This window comes from Pleurodeles waltl, chromosome 2_2 (genome assembly GCF_031143425.1).
Source record: "Pleurodeles waltl isolate 20211129_DDA chromosome 2_2, aPleWal1.hap1.20221129, whole genome shotgun sequence".
NCBI classification, from domain to species: domain Eukaryota; kingdom Metazoa; phylum Chordata; class Amphibia; order Caudata; family Salamandridae; genus Pleurodeles; species Pleurodeles waltl.
The window spans coordinates 851,155,978-851,178,641 of record NC_090439.1 but is presented as its reverse complement, the minus strand read 5'-3'; the positions used below and the strand labels follow the sequence as shown (position 1 = coordinate 851,178,641).

The following is a 22,664-nucleotide window of genomic DNA, read 5'->3' as shown; positions in this document are numbered from 1 at the left end:
AAAGCATAAACACAACATGGCCCACAGCCTGTGTGCCCTGTCCCCTAACACTGCGTGAAATATATGTAACTCACTCCTACGGCAGGCCTTACAGCACTAAAGCAAGTTGTACTATATTACATGTGACAGCATATCTGTGAACAGGGAAGCCAGTTTAAGTACATATGCTGGACATTGGTCAAAACAAGTTCCCCAGCTACATGATGGCGTCACTGAAAATAGAGATGTTTGGTTTCAAACATCTGGTATTATACTGATGTCAGTGATGGATTTATTAATACATGGACCCAGAGGGCACCCTTGAGGTGCCCCCTGAAAACCTACCCACTAACCAGTGTGTGGACTGACTAGTTCTAGCCAGCCTGCCATGACCAGACATGATTCTGACCCCTTAGGGTGAGAGCTTTTGGTCTTGGATGCCAGAAACAAAACCTGCTCTGGGAGAGGTGTTAACACTTCCCACCCAACAGGAAGACCTGCGAATCTCCATTCCAAGGCAGGGGTCTTCAAAGAAGCCCACCTCCATATGCAGATATGGGTTTACTCAAAGGAGAGATGCAAACCAACTACCCCTAAACCCCTGTACCAGGGCCCATTTGGCACCAGGACAGGCTGGAAATTTAGTATTCAGGAAAGTATGCCTGCCCCTCAGGTCATTCCCACCCCTAAGGTGAGGTGCTTGATGTGGAGACCACATTTAATAATCTGCCACTTTGGTGTTGGCAGAATGAGGAACTCTGGGACAGGATCCTGCCCACTTGCCACAGGATGTGGTAATATAGGGGGCGTATGGGATGGAAGAAGGAGCGAGAGACAGAAAGTGACAGATTGAGAGAGAGGGAGAGAAATTATGGGAAATATATTACCAGAGCGCTTGAGCGAGAGGGAGGGGAAGAGAGGGAGTGAGTGTTTTTTTTAGGCTTTGATGAATGATATACGTAGAATGAGATACTTTAGAACAAAATGAAAAGAAAGAACAGCGTTTGTTAATTAAACAAGTGAGATTTGCTTTCAGTATGACCCTTAAACATTTGGAGTTGAAAATAAATTGAAGGAGGAGAATGTCTACAAGCACAACTGCAATCGAACCCTCATGATGATAGAGACGTGAATGTTTAATCACTACAAAGGTTTAACAGTCAAAAGAAAAGGAAATAAAGAGACACACTGCAATGACGTAATAGGATTTAAACCTTCCACCTTGTGAGGCACAGTCCAAGAGCTTTACCAGTAAGGCAGAAGTCACTCTGTTCTGCACTTCATCAAAACGTATCTGTAACACTCCAATGGAAGATCTTGCTAGTCTGAGTCTTTGTAGTATTTGTATGGAGAGACAATTGCAATAACACTCTCTCTCTCGCTTCTATCCCAATATCGGATTATTATTATTATTATAAAGAATAATGAAATGCATTGAAGTCCTTTATAGCCCTCATTTTAGTTTTTCAAATGTTTGTCAATTGTTTTAAAAATAATTGGAACATTTGTATGCTATGAATATGTTGATGTCATTGATTGCACATATGCAGTCTTTAACCTTGAAACCTCATTTGCAGTCTTTAACCTTGAATCCTCATTTCAGGTGATGATGGCTACGAGCAGATTTCAAGTGATGAAGATGGAATTGCAGATTTGGAGCGTGAATCATTTAAGTTTCCAACTTTCGACATTGACTATACTGTTGAGGACCTTGCATCTGTTCCTGCCATGTCATATGACCCTTATGACAGAGAACTTGGGCCCATGTTGTATTTTAACTGTCCCTACAAAACTGCATTTGAGAATGAAATGTGCAGGTTGAGAGATGACCCGGATAAAGAAAACAGTGTGGCGACTGAGCTTTCAGTAAAATTAACAGAGCTGTTGGAATTATATCAGGATGATCGGGGTGCAAAGTGGGTGACTGCGTTAGAAGAAGTCCCTGGTTTGATTGTAAAAGGGTTAAGTTACCTTCTTCTTAAGGAACCAAACAAAGACTATTTGAATCAGCTGGTAGATTGGACCATACAAGCTTTAAGTTTACAGGTGGCTCTTGGGCAGCCTATTGCTTTGAATGTCAGACAACTCAAAGCTGGGACAAAATTGGTTTCTTCCTTAGTAGAATGTGGGAACCAAGGAGTTGTAGCACTTTTGCAGGCTGGTGTTATTGACAAGTTATTTGAGTTGCTCTTTGCTGAACATGTGTCATCTTCTCTCAAACTGAATGCCTTCCGAGCTTTGGACAGTGTCATCAGTATGACAAAAGGGATGGAAGTGTTCCTCAAAAACAGACCTGAAACTCTTGAAAAAAGTGGTTACCAGAAACTATTGGAACTAATATTGTCAGATCAGACAGTTCGAGTCGTCACCGCTGGTTCTGCAGTCTTGCAGAAATGCCATTTTTATGAAATTTTATCAGAAATCAAAAAACTTGGTGATCAATTGGCAGATAGCACCCCTCCTATAACCAGCCAAACTTTAATAGAGATGGACACAGCCCCGGGGAATGAGAAGGCAAGTCGTGAGTATGAAACTGATTTGGAGGCTCCTATGGATATGGACCAGCTCCTGGAAACCTCTCTTATTGGTGATGTGGAGGTGGAGAAACTAGTCAGCCTCTTGGATGAGGTTTTGCATCTGCTAGAAGTAGCACCTTACACAATGATTCAGCCTCCAGTTAAGTCCTTTCCTACATGTGCCCGCATCACAGGACCACCCGAGAGGGATGATCCATACCCTGTCCTTTACAGGTAAGTCTTTAATATGTGAAAACTAGTAACTGTTGTCTTCATCCCCATAGATCAGAGTACCTGCCGGTGTTTAGATTTCTTTGTCTTAAAAAAAAGAAAAACTATGTGGAAAGGATGGCAAGATGGAGACTGGAGAAAAGACAAGTGATTCTAGACACAATGTGAAAGTCAGAAGAAGACACCCCATGCTATTTGGAGTTAGTTAACCATATTCTCTGTATGAAAAAGAGAAACAATGTGCTTTTGGGCGCTGTAAAATTTTTGAAGTCATTTGTTTTTTTAATAACCTTAATCTCTGCTGTTGTCATAGCTAAGTGACCTTGCTGGGGCTTTTGCTTATGAGAGAATGGTTAAATTGTAGATTCAAATCTGTCCGTCTTTATCCATCTTTATCTCCATCTTCTGTAATGAAACAATAATAGTTGATACCGAGATAAACAGCACAATATAAAGCAATGGTGAAAATGTCTATTTGTGTTAACATCATACCACTCTGTATGTGACTACACAGGTCTGATCTTCCCAGGCACATTTGTCCTGCTCATTTTGCATGCTATTTTTAAACATAGGGCTTTTTTTGTTTGTCATTAAAGCCAGCATTACACTGAGGGCCGGATGTTTAGGAAGTATCTTGTAGCATGACAAGGGTAACCACACTGAAGATTGCTTAATAGTCTGCAAATGGTTGAGTAGGCGCTTCAGAACACCACCACCTACATTAAAATACCAAATAAGCTTGGTTCAAGTTTCAATGCACCTTCATCCAGGAAGGACTGTGCCTTCTAATGGAATAGATTTTGTATGTGATGTGTGTAGAGAAACCTCAGTCCAATCACATGCTGAATTACTTGCCAGGAAGAGGCTGTAGGCTAGAATAATTCCTTGCTACACATGGGAACCCAGGAGTACTTTTCATAGATATATTGTCCATTGACTTATAAATACAGAAGACCAGTGTCCATATGACCGAGCAGTATCCTTTATGAGATTAAATGTTTTTTCTGGGTATACCATCTCAGACGTTAAAGAACTAATTTTAAATCTGCGTTGCGTCATGTGAGGTGCATAAAAGGAGTGTACAGTTTGTTGGAAGAAATGCAGCCTGATAGGCATACATTGAAAGCTGAGAAAAAGAGTCCTCTATTTTGGGGGTCTTGGGTGTGGATAGGAAAAGCACAGGGCTGTAAATTTTAGTGAGTGATGATTGTACCAGTTAAATATCTGCTCTTGGAGCGACCATTCTTTGATCAGAAAGAGTACACCAATATTTCTACATCATTTTTTTCTGATTTGACTATGTGTTGCTTTAGCAGCAGATCACTGATTCACTGCCAAAACCACAGCTTGAGACTGATGGAGCTACATTTGTAGTAACTTTTTTCTGGATGGTTTCCTACAATGTGCCATAGCTCAATACTCAATATTGTCCTTTTTAATGAGGTCCATACGACCTTTAGTGTTGTATTTCCAGTGTCCATCAAAGACTTAGTGCCCCAGCTATTATGGCCCAAGCTCCACATTAATTCTCAAAGCATTTTAGTGGTGGGACTCCTTTGCCCATTTTCTCTAGTATGTTGGTTTAGTGTATCCTGACTACTAGTCCGTGATAGGTCCCCAGTACTCATTGACATGGCTGCCTGCTCCCATTGATACAGAATTCTCCATTTACTAAAGTAGTCATGGTTACCAGTGTTCATTAATTTCGTGTTGCCAGTTTCCTCTAGCACCCTTTATCATAAAAATGTTGAAGCTTGCAGTGCAATCCGTGCTGGGGTCCCCATTGTTGCCAGGATCCTCCCTGCCCAGTACTGCTAGGGGTTCACAATGCCTGTTTGACCGACTGGCCCATAGTGCAGCTAGGGCTTGTGTCCCCAGTGCCTATTGGTTCCGTGGCCGTATGTGCCAAAAGATGCTGCGGTCCCACAGTACTTATTAATGCCAGGGGCCCACAATGCCTATTTGCACCATTGTTATGAGTGCCCATGAGTGCTTTCAATGCAAAAAGACCATGTGATGGACAGGATGCTGAACAATATCAAACATTCACCCCCCAGTACAGAGATATGGACCTAAATGCATGGTTTGTTTGCTACCCATGCCATTCCAGTTTGGACCCAGCCATATGCAAATCAGTCTTGACCCTGCTCCCCATGAGAACAGTCCAGCCCGAACTGCAATGCCAGGTACTCCCTGGACTGGAAACAAGCATCCTGGGACCAGTTTGTGCTTTGATACCCGTTGCCTGATGGGGCTCCTTTCGCTGTGCCTATTGATGACAGTTGCGCAATGTCTATTTTTCAAAAGTCCCTGTTTCCAGTCATCCAGCTTCTAGTGCCTATCAGTGTGTTGCCTCCAGTTTTCATCAAACGTGCATAACATTTGCATAGTTATGGTTGCGTGCATCTACCAATGCTCTCATGGGTATTGCACAATAGTATGGTGCAATACAATAAATAGTTTGATCATCCTTACCTTTTAACCTTTATATGGTTCCAGTGGCACATTTAATTCAAGCAATTCGGCTTTTCATTGTTTATCTATGCTTGCAGTTGATGGTACTCCCAAACCAAAGGGCGAGAAAATTATGACTGCCTAGTCAATGTGCAAAGATGGATGACCCAACATAAACTTAAGCTAAGTGGGTTTAAAACATATATCTTGGCATCTTTCTGGCAAACTACAATCTGCAGCCATCCTTTCTGGCCATTGTCACTATTCCAAGAACCAGAACCACTGCACTCGGTGAATAGCTTAGGTATTTGCATAGAGCAACACCCTACAATGGAAGATCATGTCAATTCTGTTAGCTCATGTATTTTTTCAGATGTGAGTCCTAAAAACAATATTATATCTGTTCACTGCAAATCTGAGAATTCAGATCTTAAGTGCATTTGTGTCATCAAAGCTATTACCATTGTAATGCATTCTTACAATTCCTGCCAAAACTGTACCGAAACATCAACTAATGCAGAATGCTGGAGACAGAATGGTATTGAAGTTAAAGTTTGTCACACTGGGATCTACGCTGAGAAATCTGCACTGTCTTCCAATAGCTAAAAGATTTAAATTTCACACCTTGTACTTGTGCAGAAAGCCCTTCATGACTCTTGGTCCACACCTTTAGCCGGAACATTTAAATTCTATAAACCCGGACAGTCTTTGAAGTTAGAAAGGCTGTTCTTTTAACTAATGCATAGTTTAAATGAGTCAACTTTGAAGGCTGAGCGTTCTCTTCTGCACCTGCAAAATATTGGAATAATCTGGCTTTTGTTTTATGAAAAGAAACTAACTTTTTTAGAATCAACGAGATACTGAAAACATTTATTTTGCAACATATGTCCAGGTAAGCTATGTGCTTTACAAATTCCCCCAAAAAATAAATAGACTAAGTAAAGGCTACTGTTCCCAGCTCCCTTTAGTGCTCTGTTTCAATGTTGTCATTAACTTCGTGGTCCATATTTCACATTACTGAAATGGCATCTAGTACCCAATAATGTAAGTGATAGGTCTGTACGGTCCATTCAAGCCATGATCCCCAGTTCTAGCATTTTCTGTGCCTATTAGTAGCGTATGCCCATTAATATGGTTCACAAAGCTTAGTGTCAGGGCTCCCAGCGTTTGTTGACACTTAACCACATGTTATTGCCTAATGCTTGATTGCATTGAGTTTGTCAGTGCTCTTTAAGTGCCCATTGGTAATTGTTGCCAGCTGCCCATTGCTTCTGATTGTGTAGTACCCATTTTTGCTAGGATCCCCAGTGCCTTTTAGTTTAGAGATCCAATCTCCAGTGTCCCATAGATCCAGTTGTTCTCAGTGGTCAATAGTACTCTGTTTCCCAGCACCCATAATTGCTGTTGTTGCCTATGTGCATTTGTATCCTGCTCTCCAGTGTCCATTAGTGTTCAATTTCTCTGTTCCCCTTAGTATAGGTGTAGGAAGTTGGCTCTGTATGCACTATTTCAAAGTAAGGAATAGTATGCACAGAGTCCAAGGGTTCCCCTTAGAGGTAAGATAGTGGCAAAAAGAGATAATACTAATGCTCTATTTTGTGGTAGTGTGGTCGAGCAGTAGGCTTATCAAAGGAGTAGTGTTAAGCATTTGTTGTACATACACACAGGCAATAAATGAGGAACACACACTCAGAGACAAATCCAGCCAATAGGTTTTGTTATAGAAAAATATCTTTTCTTAGTTTATTTTAAGAACCACAGGTTCAAATTCTACATGTAATATCTCATTTGAAAGGTATTGCAGGTAAGTACTTTAGGAACTTTGAATCATTACATTAGCATGTATACTTTTTGCATAAAACACAATAAGCTGTTTTAAAAGTGGACACAGTGCAATTTTCACAGTTCCTGGGGGAGGTAAAGTAATGTTAGTTTTAACAGGTAAGTAAGTCACTTACAGGTTTCAGTTTTTGGTCCAAGGTAGCCCACCGTTGGGGGTTCAGAGCAACCCCAAAGTTATCACACCAGCAGCTCAGGGCCGGTCAGGTGCAAAGGTCAAAGAGGTGCCCAAAACACATAGGCTTCAATGGAGAGAAGGGGGTGCCCCGGTTCCAGTCTGCCAGCAGGTAAGTACCCGCGTCTTCGGAGGGCAGACCAGGGGGGTTTTGTAGGGCACCGGGGGGGACACAAGTCAGCACAAAAAGTACATCCTCAGCAGCGCGGGGGCGGCCGGGTGCAGTGTGCAAACACGCGTCGGGTTTTCAATGGTTTCCTATGAGAGATCAAGGGATCTCTTCAGCGTTGCAGGCAGGCAAGGGGGGGGCTCCTCGGGGTAGCCACCACCTGGGCAAGGGAGAGGGCCTCCTGGGGGTCACTCCTGCACTGGAGTTCCGTTCCTTCAGGTGCTGGGGGCTGCGGGTGCAGGGTCTTTTCCAGACGTCGGGAAATAGAGTTCAGGCAGTCGCGGTCAGGGGGAGCCTCGGAATACCCTCTGCAGGCGTCGCTGTGGGGGCTCAGGGGGGGACAACTTTGGTTACTCACAGTCTTGGAGTCGCCGGAGGGTCCTCCCTGAGGTGTTGGTTCTCCACCAGTCGAGTCGGGGTCGCCGGGTGCAGTGTTGCAAGTCTCACACTTCTTGCGGGGAGTTGCAGGGGTCTTTAAATCTGCTCCTTGAAACAAAGTTGCAGTTCTTTTGGAGCAGTGCCGCTGTCCTCGGGAGTTTCTTGTCTTTCTTGAAGCAGGGCAGTCCTCAGAGGATTCAGAGGTCGCTGGTCCCTTGGAAAGCGTCGCTGGAGCAGGTTTCTTTGGAAGGCAGGAGACAGGCCTGTAAGTCTGGGGCCAAAGCAGTTGGTGTCTTCTGTTCTTCCTCTGCAGGGGTTTTTCAGCTCAGCAGTCCTCTTCTTGTAGTTTCAGGAATCTAAATCTTTAGGTTCAGGGAAGCCCTTAAATACTAAATTTAAGGGCGTGTGTAGGTCTGGGGGGTTAGTAGCCAATGGCTACTAGCCCTGAGGGTGGGTACACCCTCTTTGTGCCCCCTCCCAAGGGGAGGGGGTCACATTCCTATCCCTATTGGGGGAATCCTCCTTCTACAAGATGGAGGATTTCTAAAAGTCAGAGTCACCTCAGCTCAGGACACCTTAGGGGCTGTCCTGACTGGCCAGTGACTCCTCCTTGTTATTCTCATTATTTCTCCTGGACTTGCCGCCAAAAGTGGGGGCTGGCTCCAGGGGGCGGGCATCTCCACTAGCTGGAGTGCCCTGGGGCATTGTAACCCGAAGCTTGGGCCTTTGAAGCTCACTGCTAGGTGTTACAGTTCCTGCAGGGGGGAGGTGTGAAGCACCTCCACCCAGAGCAGGCTTTGTTTCTGTCCTCAGAGAGCACAAAGGCTCTCACTGCATGAGGTCAGAAACTCGTCCCTCAGCAGCAGGCTGGCAGAGACCAGTCAGTCCTGCACTGAACAATTGGGTAAAATACAGGGGGTGTCTCTAAGATGCCCTCTGTGTGCATTTTTTAATAAATCCAACACTGGCATCAGTGTGGGTTTATTATTCTGAGAAGTTTGATACTAAACTTCCCAGTATTCAGTGTAGCCATTATGGAGCTGTGGAGTTCGTTTTTGACAGACTCCCAGACCATATATTCTTATGGCTACCCTGCACTTACAATGTCTAATGTTTTGCTTAGACACTGTAGGGGCATAGTGGTCATGCACCTATGCCCTCACCTGTGGTATAGTGCACCCTGCCTTAGGGCTGTAAGGCCTGCTAGAGGGGTGACTTACCTATGCCACAGGCAGTGTGAGGTTGGCATGGCACCCTGAGGGGAGTGCCATGTCGACTTAGTCATTTACTCCCCACCAGCACACACAAGCTGGCAAGCAGTGTGTCTATGCTGGGTGAGGGGTCCCTAGGGTGGCATAAGACATGCTGCAGCCCTTAGAGACCTTCTCTGGCATCAGGGCCCTTGGTACCAGCTGTACCAGTTACAAGGTAGTTACCTGGGTGCCAGGGTTGTGCCAATTGTGGAGACAATGGTACATTTTAGGTGAAAGAACACTGGTGCTGGGGCCTGGTTAGCAGGGTCCCAGCACACTTCTCAGTCAAGTCAGCATCAGTATCAGGCAAAAAGGTGGGGGGTAACTGCAACAGGGAGCCATTTCTTTACACAAGCCCCCCCCCCCCCCCAGCCCACAGGCCAGGAGACTCAGCCAAAGCTGGGAGAGTCTTCCTAGTCTGTCAGACAAGGAAGAATAGAGGAAATAGGCTGGTTTGTTGCAGGGCCTACTCTGCCTTACATCCTCCTGCTCAGGTCATTTCCTCTGGGGAACTGACCCACTTCCACAGTGATAGGACCTAATCTGAACTGCCTCTTGTCTGTGCTTTTAATGTCTTCACCCATTCTCTCTATTTTGAGGTTAGAGGTATCCACCTCTGCTAATCTTATCTTAGCCAGGGTTACCCCTAGCATACCCAAAGAGGTTACCCAGAGCTGGAGTAACCCCACCATGAACAACAGGGTCAGGGGGCCTAACTTGCTATTTGGCATGGGGTCAGACCACCATGCCAAGGATAGTGCAGCCATAAAGGCTAACACCCAGCATATGCCACTGACAGCTGTCAGTGCCCAGAACCACACCTTTAGCTCTTCACCTACAAGGGAAGGGGCTAAGTTGCAGGCTTCTTTGGGTTCAGGGTGCCTGTCTGCTGTATTAGAGTGGGGGGGTTACCACATCTTGTAGTAAACACCCTTCTTCCACTCTTTCTTCTGTTAGCTGAGGAGCCACCCACTCAGGCTTAACAGTTGCCTGACTAGCCAGGACTTTTTGTGGGTCAAGTTGGACTGTACCAGTGCCACTTTTGGAGTTCTCCCCTACTGGAGCAGAATCTCCTTGGCTTTCTGGAACCTTGGCTAAAGGTTGTCCACCTTTCCTACTCTGTTTTCTTTTCTTTTTCTTCTGGGGCCTACTTGCAGTTACTGCAGGGGTAGCACCTCCAGAGTCCTTGGGAGAGGACTGGCACTGGACCAGTTCCTCTCTTGGGCTCTGACTGACCTCTGGGTAGTCATTTCCAAGGAGACAATCAAAGGGGAGGTCTGTACTGACTACCACCCTTCTCCAGCTAAAAGTCCCACCCACTTCTATGGGCACAAAAGCCACAGGCCTATCAGTGACCCTGTCTGGGCTAACTTTTACTCTGGCCATCTCACCTGGGATGTACTGGTTTGAGAACACCAGCCTGTCATGCACAATAGTGTGACTGGCACAAGTGTCTCTCAGGGCAGTGGCTGGGATTCCATTCACCTGTAGGTGGTGGAAGTGTCTACTTCCCTCTGGAATCTCACCTGTTGGGCCCTTTTTCCAGTTGAAGGCTATGAAGACCTCCTCATCTGAGGAGTCATCCCCAATGGCTACACTGGTCACCCCTGGGATTTTGCTAGGGGGTTTGTTTTTGGGACAAGAAGTGTCCCTGAGGGGAGTGCCATGTCGACTTAGTCATTTTCTCCCCACCAGCACACACAAGCTGGCAAGCAGTGTGTCTATGCTGGGTGAGGGGTCCCTAGGGTGGCATAAGACATGCTGCAGCCCTTAGAGACCTTCCCTGGCATCAGGGTCCTTGGTACTAGCTGTACCAGTTACAAGGGACTTACCTGGGTGCCAGGGTTGTGCCAATTGTGGAGACAATGGTACATTTTAGGTGAAAGAACACTGGTGCTGGGGCCTGGTTAGCAGGGTCCCAGCACACTTCTCAGTCAAGTCAGCATCAGTGTCAGGCAAAAAGTGGGGGGTAACTGCAACAGGGAGCCATTTCTTTACAATAGGTTTCCATGGTGTCCTTCAAGTCCAGGGGTCCATGTATCTATGTCGAGCTCTGTCTCCATCAATGTAAGGTGAGGAGCTGTTATCCTTGTTTATCAAAGCTGAAAGCTACAACAGTCTCCTTCATTGATGGGCACTATTGGTGTCTACCAGAACTCAGGGTTCCCACTATCCCTTAGAGTTTGAAGTTTCTATAGGTCATCAAGGCTAGCTCCCATTTGACCCCACATGTCTGTAGTCTGAGAAGAGATTTATGTGGAGCTGGGTTAAAGCTATCATTCCCAGGTTAAAGCCTGTCTATTAGTTGCTGCATCAGGCAAATAAACACAATCTGACAGACCTTGATACGTTCTGTTAGAAGTTAGGAAGTGTCTGGGAGGCAGATCCTTTTTTTTTTTTTTAACCAGAGCTACTTGACTTTGGAACTATCTTCCGCTTTTACTGCATAAACTGAAACACAAACTTTCCTTTAAGAAAACCTTAAAAACTAGGATTAACATTAATTAATCTGTACTTTTCCTTTCTCTGTGTCATTATTTTTGCATTGCTTTTGTGACAGGATACTTTGGTTTAGGCCACAGTGCACTTCATTAAACTTCAAACACTAACAAAAATAATCATGGGTGACAGCCTTTCATAGGATATAACCATTAACATGAATTAACAACATTGTTAATTCCTAAGAAGTGAGCAAAAATTTATATTTGGTGTTTAAGATTTTGAATTGCTAAAATGGATACTCGTTGAAGCAAAGCTCATAAGATACCCAGTCGGAGATTGAAGATTGAGTAGGTACCGGTATCACTGAATGAGTAAGCTCTCACTGCTGACACTAGATGTGACCTGCAGGTACAAGTTTGAAATCCCCCAAGACTAGCTCTGTATTCCTCCCTCTGATACTTGTGCCCTGGATGACTTGCTGCTTCCTTCGGCTAGCTGCTTAGGAATGAGGAAGATCGGAGCAACACGATATAGGAAAATTATCTTCTTGTAAACTCCAATGAATTTTGTCCTTGCTCTCCATCCTTCACCCGAGTCCCCTTGACGCATATTCTGTGCCTCAAAGGTTCATTTCTGAAAAAGATGTAAAATTGGGTGATGCTGTGATAACATACTAATGGGGGTGAGCTCTGGGAGTGTGGACGGATGCTCAGCTGGTCACTCTGTTATACTTTTAACCCCTTCGCTGCCAGGCCTTTTCCCCCTCCGGCGGTGCCAGGCCTTTTTATGCCTATTTGGAATAGTTCTCGCTTAGGGCCTCATAACTTTTTGTCCACGTAAGCTACCCACGCCAGATTCGCGTCCTTTTTTTCCAACATCCTAGGGATTCTAGAGGTACCCAGACTTTGTGGGTTCCTCTGAAGGAGATCAATAATTATTTATATTTTTTAAAATTGGAAAAAAGGGCTGCAGAAGAAGGCATGTGTTTTTTCCCCTGAAAATGGCATCAACAAAGGGTTTGCGGTGCTAAAATCACTAGCTTCCCAGCTTTCAGGAACAGGCAGACTTGAATCAGAAAATTTTTCAACACAATTTTGGCATTTTTCTGGGACATACCTCATTTCTACGATTTTGTGTGCTTTCAGCCTTCTTCCAGTCAGTGACAGAAATGGGTGTGAAACCAATGCTGGATCCCAGAAACCTAAACATTTCTGAAAAGTAGACAAAATTCTGAATTTAGCAATGGGTAATTTGTGTAGATCCTACAAGGGTTTCCTACAGAAAATAACAACTGAATTTAAAAACGATTGAAATTGAGGTGAAAAAAACCCAGCAATCTTTCTCTGCGTTTTACTCTGTAACTTTTTCCTGCGATGTCAGATTTTTTAAAAGTAATATACTGTTACGTCTGCTGTACTCTTCTGGCTGCAAGGATATATAGGGCTTGTATGTTCATCAAGAATCCTAGGTACCCAGAGCCAATAAATGAGCTGCACCTTGCAGTGGGTTTTCATTCTATACCGGGTGTACAGCAATTAATTTGCTGAAATATAAAGAGTCAAACATAGGTATCAAGAAAACCTTTGTATTTCCAAAATGGGCACAAAATAAGGTGTTGAGGAGCAGTGGTTATTTGTACATCTCTGAATTCTGGGGTGCCTATACTAGCATGTGAATTACAGGGGATTTCTCAAATAGACGTCTTTTTTTACACACTGTCTTATATTTGGAAGGAAAAAATGTAGAGAAAGACAAGGGGCAATAACACTTGTTTTGCTTTTCTATGTTCCCCCAAGTCTCCCGATAAAAATGATACCTCACTTGTGTGGGTAGGCCTAGTGCCTGCGACAGGTAATGCCCCAAAACACAAAGTGGACACAGCACATTTTCTCAAAGAAAACAGAGGTGTTTTTTGCAAAGTGCCTACCTGTAGATTTTGGCCTCTAGCTCAGCCGCACCTAGGGGAACCTACCAAACCTGTGCATTTTTTAAAACTAGACACCTAGGGGAATCAAGGATGAGGTGATTTGTGGGGCTCTCACCAGGTTCTGTTAGCCAGAATCCTTTGCAAACCTCAATATTTGGCCAAAAAAACACTTTTCCCTCCATTTTGGTGACAGAAAGTTCTGGAATCAGAGAGGAGCCACAAATTTCTTTCCACAAAGCGTTCCCCCAAGTCTCCCGATAAAAATGGTACCTCACTTGTGTGGGTAGGCCTAGTGCCCGCGACAGGAAATGCCCCAAAACACAAAGTGGACACATCACATTTTCTCAAAGAAAACAGAGGTGTTTTTTGCAAAGTGCCTACCTTTGGATTTCGGCCTCTAGCTCAGCCGCCACCTAGGGAAACCTACTAAACCTGTGCCTTTTTGAAAACTAGAGACCTAGGGGAATCCAAGATGGGGTGACTTGTCGAGCTCTCACCAGGTTCTGTTAACCAGAATCCTTTGCAAACCTGAAAATGTGGCTAACAAAACACTTTTCCCTCACATTTCGGTGACAGAAAGTTCTGGAATCTGAGAGGAGCCTCAAATTTCCTTCCACCCAGCGTTCCCCCAAGTCCCTAGATAAGAATGGTACCTCACTTGTGTGGGTAGGCCTTGTGCTCGCAACAGGAAGTGCCCCAAAATACTATCTGGACACATCAAAATTATCAAATAGAAAACTACCTGTTTTTGTGGGGGGCACCTGCGTTTTTGGTTCTGGGCTCAGCAGCCATCCAAGGGAAACCTACCAAACTCAGACATTTCTGAAAACTAGACACCCAAGGGAGTCAAGGGAGGTGTGACTTGCGTGGATCCCCCAATATTTTCTTACCCAGAATCCTCAACAAACCGCAAATCTAGCTAAAAAAACACATTTCTGTCTGGGATCTCTGCACCGGGACAAATTTCCTACCACCCAACGTTCCCCTCAGTCTCCCGGTAAAAATGATACCTCACTTGTAGTAGGTGGGCCAAGTGTTGGTGACAGGGAAGAGCCAAAAACACGTCAAAATTGAGGGGGAACCAAAGTGGGTCCAAAAGGGCAGTTTGAAAAAAAACATTTTTGGTCTGACAAGTGCAGCCGAAGTTTTATCGGTATAGATGAGACAATGCTGAGTGGTAGGAATTTTGTGGATTCCTGCAGATTCCGGAAGGTTCCATCACAAAAATGTGGGAAAAATGTGTGCTTTCCAGCAAAGTTGCAGGTTTGCTGGGCATTGTGGGTAAGGAAACGGTGCAGGGTGCATGTGAAGCACACCACCCTGGAATCAACTAGATGTTTAGTTTTCAGATGTGTCTAGGTCTTGTGGATTTTTCTACATGGCAGCGTCCCAAAGTAAAAAAAAAAAAGTGCAGCCCTCACCATTCCAAGTGGGACGAGTTACCAAGCTCTCATGGCCCAAATGTAAAACTAAAGCCAAAAATAATCAAATGTCCTCTTGCTTGCCATGGGATAAGGTGTTTTAGTGTGCGGGGGAGAGCTGAAAGACTGTTTGCCCCTTCAGTTCGGGTGGGGGCATAACCAGGCCCATACTGGTTGGTAGCCACCACCCCTCTATTTTCTTTTTTTTTTTTTTTTTATTCCCTGGCATCTAGTAGACTTTCTGTCCCCCGGGGTGTGGATCGGGGGTAATTGCCCAGAGCAGAACAACTTTGGCCCCATTTATTTGGGGTGGGGGTATGGCCATACCCCCAACCTCTTATTTTGAAAAAGAAAATCTTCCCTGGTCTCTAGTAGGCTTTCTACCCCCCCCCCCGGGGGCAGATGGGCCTTCCAAAATAGGGCAGTTATGGCCACCTTTAATGTGCCCCCATGGGGAGAGACCCTTGCCCAAGGGGCTGCCCCCTCCAAACAAAACACACACATACACACACACACCAATCCATGGCGTCTAGAGGTTTCTGCCCCAAAGGGGGCAGATTGGCCTTACAAAATAAGGGGCAGAAATGGCCTAAATACAATTTGCCGCCAGGGGAGCGACCCTTGTCTAAGGGGTCGCTCCCCATACATAAAAACAAACAAATATATATATCCCTCGTGTCTAGAGGTCTCTGCCCCCCGGGGGCCATTCCTCCTAATTATATTAGGCCGGTCTGCCTCGGGGGGGGTGTTTGCAGAAAAGGCCTAAAAATACCCGGGAGTGGCCCTTGCGTTAGTATAAAAAAAAATATATATATTCCCTGGTGTCTAGTGGTTTCTGCCCCCCCTCGCAAGGCCGATCTGCCCCCAGGGGGTGCAGAAATGGCCTAATAAGGATTTGCATCCCCCCACCCCCCAAGCGACATAAACATGAAAAAATAAAAAGTAAACAAAAAAAATGTATCCCTGGTGTCTAGTGGTCCGCCCCCCCCCCCCCCCCACTGGGGGCAGATCGGCCTAATAATGGCCTATAAATAATTTGCCCCCGATGAGCAGCCCTTGCCCAATGGGGCCGCTCCCCTTACTTGAAATAGCCCACAAAAAAAAATATTCCCTGGTGTCTAGTGGTGATCGCAAGGCTGATCTGCCCCCAGAGGGTGCAGAAATGGCCTAATAATGATTTGCGCCCCAGGGGGGGCAGAAACAGCCCAAAAACAAATTGCCCCCCTGGAGAGCGGCCCTTGCCCAAAGGGCCGCTCTCCTTATTTAGTAAATAAAATAAAATAAAAAAATCCCTGGTGTCTAGTGGCATTTCTGGGCAGCAGAAATGCTAAGAGAAGGCCTTTCCTCTCCTTTCAGGCTTCTCTGACCCCCTCCACATGATCGGAGGAGAAATGCTGAGCTTCCAGCAGGGTTGCGGAGGTGGAAGGGGAAGTGATTCCCCTTCCATCCCTGCCTAGGGGAGGGGTGTGCCAGGCCATCGGGGGAGCGGTAGCGCTCCCCCCGGGGGCCCCTAGCAAGACTAGGTGATCTCGTCCAAGGCACCGGTTCATCCTGGGCACACAGAGGGTTAAAGTAGCAGCTTGTTTTGTAGAAACCTTTTCAGTCACCTGCAGAAAAAGGCCTTCATAACTCAGTTGTAAAGGAAGGAAATTGAGGACTAATAGTATGTCTTTCTTTACTTGCTGTATTTGGCTATTTGTTCCAATAGTTGGTCATAAGAGAGAGTTTAGTATAGGAGTAAAATAAATACGTTTTATGTTGATGTCTTTATTAGTGGTCAATGCTTGTTGTACCAGCATATAAAACCTCTGCCTCTCTTGTGTACTAACTTCATTCAGCTGATCCATTTTGAAGCAGAGAACTAATGTGCATGTGCACTGCTGTGGTTTTTCGAAAGACTTGAGAAGTTGATTTCAGGTGGCCACCCATTGATTTGAAATCTTATTGCTTGACAATAGACGAAAGCCTGTGATTAGGAGTACATGTGCCACCATAAATCCAACTTTATAGTTTGATCACAGGAGGATGAATAAACTTTGTTGCCGCAAGGCGGGTCTATGGACACGGTGGGTGTTATCTTTTTTTGTTTTTTTTTAGTAGGTTCTACTATTTTTCAAGGTTTTTAATTATGTACTTATATTAAATATTATTAGTGATGGACAGTCCCAAGACGGAATTCCTTTTCTTCTCCCAATTCAGTTGTACTTGTTTTATCGACCTCCAAGGGATGATAACTTAATGGAGAAATACAAAGTGCAACATATAGCCTTCAGTAAATTGGTAACTCTAAACCTAAAATGCCTTATAAAGATATACATACATCAGTAAATACACCACTGTATTCTGAAAATCAAGAAATTAATGCAAAATAATTGGAAATGAATACAAAGTGATCCACAATTGAAAAAGGACTATTTATTCTTAGTATGGTAAAACGGTGAATGATATTGAAACAAGTGGTGGGAAAATAAGCACAGAGGCTTTTAACAACAGAAGGTAACCATCCTGTGTCTGTCATTTGGCCAGTTCAAATACATATTAATAGGAGAGATGATTGAAGTAAGAGGCTTTTATATCTGGAACAGTGTTGTGAGTTTTCTAATTTGTCTGTGTGGAGTGTACAAGCAAATAGCAACAAGGACAAGATGGCACAATAAAACATTTGATTTCAAAACACAGTCATCAGTTGTAAGACATTTTAATCAACACAATCAGTTGGTTTTGTAAATCATTGACAGAACACTTTAATTATTGAGAGGAGAGAGAACCAACATTTATGTGAATGAGGGTCTGTTTGGATAAATCAATTAGATGTAATTGCCCTCACAGGATTGTGTTAAGTAGGAAACATAATATGTTCTTTATGAACTTGTGCGATAAGATGCAGATATTATTATATTTTGGTATTCAGACTGTTGAAAATGAGGCAAACAGATCAATCATTATTGATTAAGACTCTGAAAAAGGAGGGCAGTACGCAAATGGAAAAGCAAATACGATGGCTTATCACTGTTTTTAATTATATCACGTTAATAGTGAAAGTGGATAGGTTTTCTCGCTGGATCAGTGTAAAGTGAATGAGCATAAACAATGTGAATAATTATATACAAACAGACCACATAAACAAGTTGTGGGACTTTAGATGATGATCAGACTGTAAATATTATTGATGGAGAAGGTAAAGGAAATAAGACAACTTCATAATTGGCACAAATGTTTCTTATAATGGTATAGGTTGAATACATTATATGAACATTGAAAGTCTGTTAAAGCTGAAGAAGAGGTTGGAAAAGTATGAATTTATTTCTGATTACACTTTGATATAAAATAGCATTTTAATGTAGTGTGAGATGATTGTAAAATAAATTGTAAGGAAATGCCTCCTTGGCATGGTTGCCCCCTGACTTTTTGCCTTTGCTGATGCTATGTTTACAATTGAAAGTGTGCTGAGGCCTGCTAACCAGGCCCCAGCACCAGTGTTCTTTCCCTAACCTGTACTTTTGTATCCACAATTGGCAGACCCTGGAATCCAGATAAGTCCCTTGTAACTGGTACTTCTGGTACCAAGGGCCCTGATGCCAAGGAAGGTCTCTAAGGGCTGCAGCATGTCTTATGCCACCCTGGAGACCTCTCACTCAGCACAGACACACTGCTTGCCAGCTTGTGTGTGCTAGTGAGGACAAAATGAGTAAGTCGACATGGCACTCCCCTCAGGGTGCCATGCCAGCCTCTCACTGCCTATGCAGTATAGGTAAGACACCCCTCTAGCAGGCCTTACAGCCCTAAGGCAGGGTGCACTATACCATAGGTGAGGGTACCAGTGCATGAGCATGGTACCCCTACAGTGTCGAAACAAAACCTTAGACATTGTAAGTGCAGGGTAGCCATAAGAGTATATGGTCTGGGAGTCTGTCAAACACGAACTCCACAGCACCATAATGGCTACACTGAAAACTGGGAAGTTTGGTATCAAACTTCTCAGCACAATAAATGCACACTGATGCCAGTGTACATTTTATTGCAAAATACACCCCAGAGGGCACCTTAGAGGTGCCCCCTGAAACTTAACCGACTGTCTGTGTAGGCTGACTAGTTCCAGCAGCCTGCCACACCAGAGACATGTTGCTGGCCCCATGGGGAGAGTGCCTTTGTCACTCTGAGGCCAGTAACAAAGCCTGCACTGGGTGGAGATGCTAACACCTCCCCCAGGCAGGAGCTGTGACACCTGGCGGTGAGCCTCAAAGGCTCACCCCTTTGTCACAGCCCAGCAGGGCACTCCAGCTTAGTGGAGTTGCCCGCCCCCTCCGGCCACGGCCCCCACTTTTGGCGGCAAGGCTGGAGGGAACAAAGAAAGCAACAAAGAGGAGTCACTGGCCAGTCAGGACAGCCCCTAAGGTGTCCTGAGCTGAGGTGACTCTGACTTTTAGAAATCCTCCATCTTGCAGATGGAGGATTCCCCCAATAGGGTTAGGATTGTGACCCCCTCCCCTTGGGAGGAGGCACAAAGAGGGTGTACCCACCCTCAGGGCTAGTAGCCATTGGCTACTAACCCCCCAGACCTAAAACACGCCCTTAAATTTAGTATTTAAGGGCTACCCTGAACCCTAGAAAATTAGATTCCTGCAACTACAAGAAGAAGGACTGCCTAGCTGAAAACCCCTGCAGAGGAAGACCAGAAGACGACAACTGCCTTGGCTCCAGAAACTCACCGGCCTGTCTCCTGCCTTCCAAAGACCCTGCTCCAGCGACGCCTTCCAAAGGGACCAGCGACCTCGACATCCTCTGAGGACTGCCCCTGCTTCGAAAAGACAAGAAACTCCCGAGGACAGCGGACCTGCTCCAAGAAAGGCTGCAACTTTGTTTCCAGCAGCCTTGAAAGAACCCTGCAAGCTCCCCGCAAGAAGCGTGAGACTTGCAACACTGCACCCGGCGACCCCGACTCGGCTGGTGGAGATCCAACACCTCAGGAGGGACCCCAGGACTACTCTGATACTGTGAGTACAAAAACCTGTCCCCCCTGAGCCCCCACAGCGCCGCCTGCAGAGGGAATCCCGAGGCTTCCCCTGACCGCGACTCCTTGAATCCAAAACCCGACGCCTGGGAGAGACCCTGCACCCGCAGCCCCCAGGACCTGAAGGACCGGACTTTCACTGGAGAAGTGACCCCCAGGAGTCCCTCTCCCTTGCCCAAGTGGAGGTTTCCCCGAGGAACCCCCCCCCCTGCCTGCCTGCAGCGCTGAAGAGATCCCTAGATCTCCCGTAGACTAACACTACAAACCCGACGCTTGTTTCTACACTGCACCCGGCCGCCCCCGCGCTGCTGAGGGTGAAATTCCTGTGTGGGCTTGTGTCCCCCCCGGTGCCCTACAAAACCCCCCTGGTCTGCCCTCCGAAGACGCGGGTACTTACCTGCTGGCAGACTGGAACCGGGGCACCCCCTTCTCCATTGAAGCCTATGCGTTTTGGGCACCACTTTGAACTCTGCACCTGACCGGCCCTGAGCTGCTGGTGTGGTGACTTTGGGGTTGCTCTGAACCCCCAACGGTGGGCTACCTTGGACCAAGAACTGGACCCTGTAAGTGTCTTACTTACCTGGTTAACCTAACAAATACTTACCTCCCCTAGGAACTGTGAAAATTGCACTGTGTCCACTTTTAAAACAGCTATTTGTCAATAACTTGAAAAGTATACATGCAATTTTTATGATTTAAAGTTCCTAAAGTACTTACCTGCAATACCTTTCGAATGAGATATTACATGTAGAATTTGAACCTGTGGTTATTAAAATAAACTAAGAAAAGATATTTTTCTATACAAAAACCTATTGGCTGGATTTGTCTCTGAGTGTGTGTACCTCATTTATTGTCTATGTGTATGTACAACAAATGCTTAACACTACTCCTTGGATAAGCCTACTGCTCGACCACACTACCACAAAATAGAGCATTAGTATTATCTCTTTTTACCACTATTTTACCTCTATGGGGAACCCTTGGACTCTGTGCATGCTATTCCTTACTTTGAAATAGCACATACAGAGCCAACTTCCTACATTGGTGGATCAGCGGTGGGGTACTAGACTTTGCATTTGCTGGACTACTCAGCCAATACCTGATCACACGACTGTAAAGAAATGGCTCCCTGTTGCAGTTACCCCCCACTTTTTGCCTGATACTGATGCTGACTTGACTGAGAAGTGTGCTGGGACCCTGCTAACCAGGCCCCAGCACCAGTGTTCTTTCAGCTAAAATGTACCATTGTTTCCACAATTGGCACAACCCTGGCACCTAGGTAAGTCCCTTGTAACTGGTACCCCTGGTACCAAGGGCCCTGATGCCAGGGAAGGTCTCTAAGGGCTGCAGCATGTCTTATGCCACCCTAGGGACCCCTCACTCAGCACAGACACACTGCTTGCCAGCTTGTGTGTGCTGATGGGGAGAAAATGACTAAGTCGACATGGCACTCCCCTCAGGGTGCCATGCCAACCTCCCACTGCCTGTGGCATAGGTAAGTCACCCCTCTAGTAGGCCTTACAGCCCTAAGGCAGGGTGCACTATACCACAGGTGAGGGCATATGTGCATGAGCACTATGCCCCTACAGTGTCTAAGCAAAACCTTAGACATTGTAAGTGCAGGGTAGCCATAAGAGTATATGGGCTGGGAGTCTGTCAAAAACGAACTCCACAGCTCCATAATGGCTACACTGAATACTGGTAAGTTTAGTATCAAACTTCTCAGAATAATAATCCCACACTGATGCCAGTGTTGGATTTATTAAAAAATGCACACAGAGGGCATCTTAGAGATACCCCTGTATTTTACCCAATTGTTCAGTGCAGGACTGACTGGTCTGTGCCAGCCTGCTGCTGAGAGACGAGTGTCTGACCTCATGCGGTGAGAGCCTTTGTGCTCTCTGAGGACAGAAACAAAGCCTGCTCTGGGTGGAGGTGCTTCACACCTCCCCCCTGCAGGAACTGTAACACCTAGCAGTGAGCTTCAAAGGCTCAAGCTTCGTGTTACAATGCCCCAGGGCACTCCAGCTAGTGGAGTTGCCCGCCTCCTGGACCCAGCCCCCACTTTTGGCGGCAAGTCCAGGAGAGATAATGAGAAAAACAAGGAGGAGTCACTGGCCAGTCAGGACAGCCCCTAAGGTGTCCTGAGCTGAGGTGACTCTGACTTTTAGAAATCCTCCATCTTGCAGATGGAGGATTCCCCCAATAGGATTAGGGATGTGACCCCCTCCCCTTGGGAGGAGGCACAAAGAGGGTGTACCCACCCTCAGGGCTAGTAGCCATTGGCTACTAACCCCCCAGACCTAAACACGCCCTTAAATTTAGTATTTAAGGGCTTCCCTGAACCTAAGAATTTAGATTCCTGCAACTACAAGAAGAAGGACTGCCTAGCTGAAAACCCCTGCAGAGGAAGACCAGAAGACGACAACTGCCTTGGCTCCAGAAACTCACCGGCCTGTCTCCTGCCTTCCAAAGATCCTGCTCCAGCGACGCCTTCCAAAGGGACCAGCGACCTCGACCTCCTCTGAGGACTGCCCCTGCTTCGAAAAGACAAGAAACTCCCGAGGACAGCGGACCTGCTCCAAGAAAGGCTGCAACTTTGTTTCCAGCAGCCTTGAAAGAACCCTGCAAGCTCCCCGCAAGAAGCGTGAGACTTGCAACACTGCACCTGGCGACCCCGACTCGGCTGGTGGAGATCCAACACCTCAGGAGGGACCCCAGGACTACTCTACGACTGTGAGTACCAAAACCTGTCCCCCCTGAGCCCCTACAGCGCCGCCTGCAGAGGGAATCCCGAGGCTTCCCCTGACCGCGACTCTCTGAAACCTAAGTCCCGACGCCTGGAAGAGACCCTGCACCCGCAGCCCCC

General features: G+C 45.8%; 1 protein-coding gene across 2 annotated transcripts in view; it reads left to right on the top strand.

Annotated features, from left to right (window-relative positions):
- VIRMA (vir like m6A methyltransferase associated) overlaps positions 1-22,664 on the top strand; it is a 627,318-nt gene that overhangs the window by 162,716 nt on the left and 441,938 nt on the right. For both annotated transcript variants that reach the window (XM_069220484.1, XM_069220485.1), the window contains exon 9: positions 1,583-2,729. In XM_069220484.1, the coding sequence (XP_069076585.1) occupies positions 1,583-2,729 (1,147 nt within the window). The remainder of the gene's footprint in view (positions 1-1,582; positions 2,730-22,664) is intronic.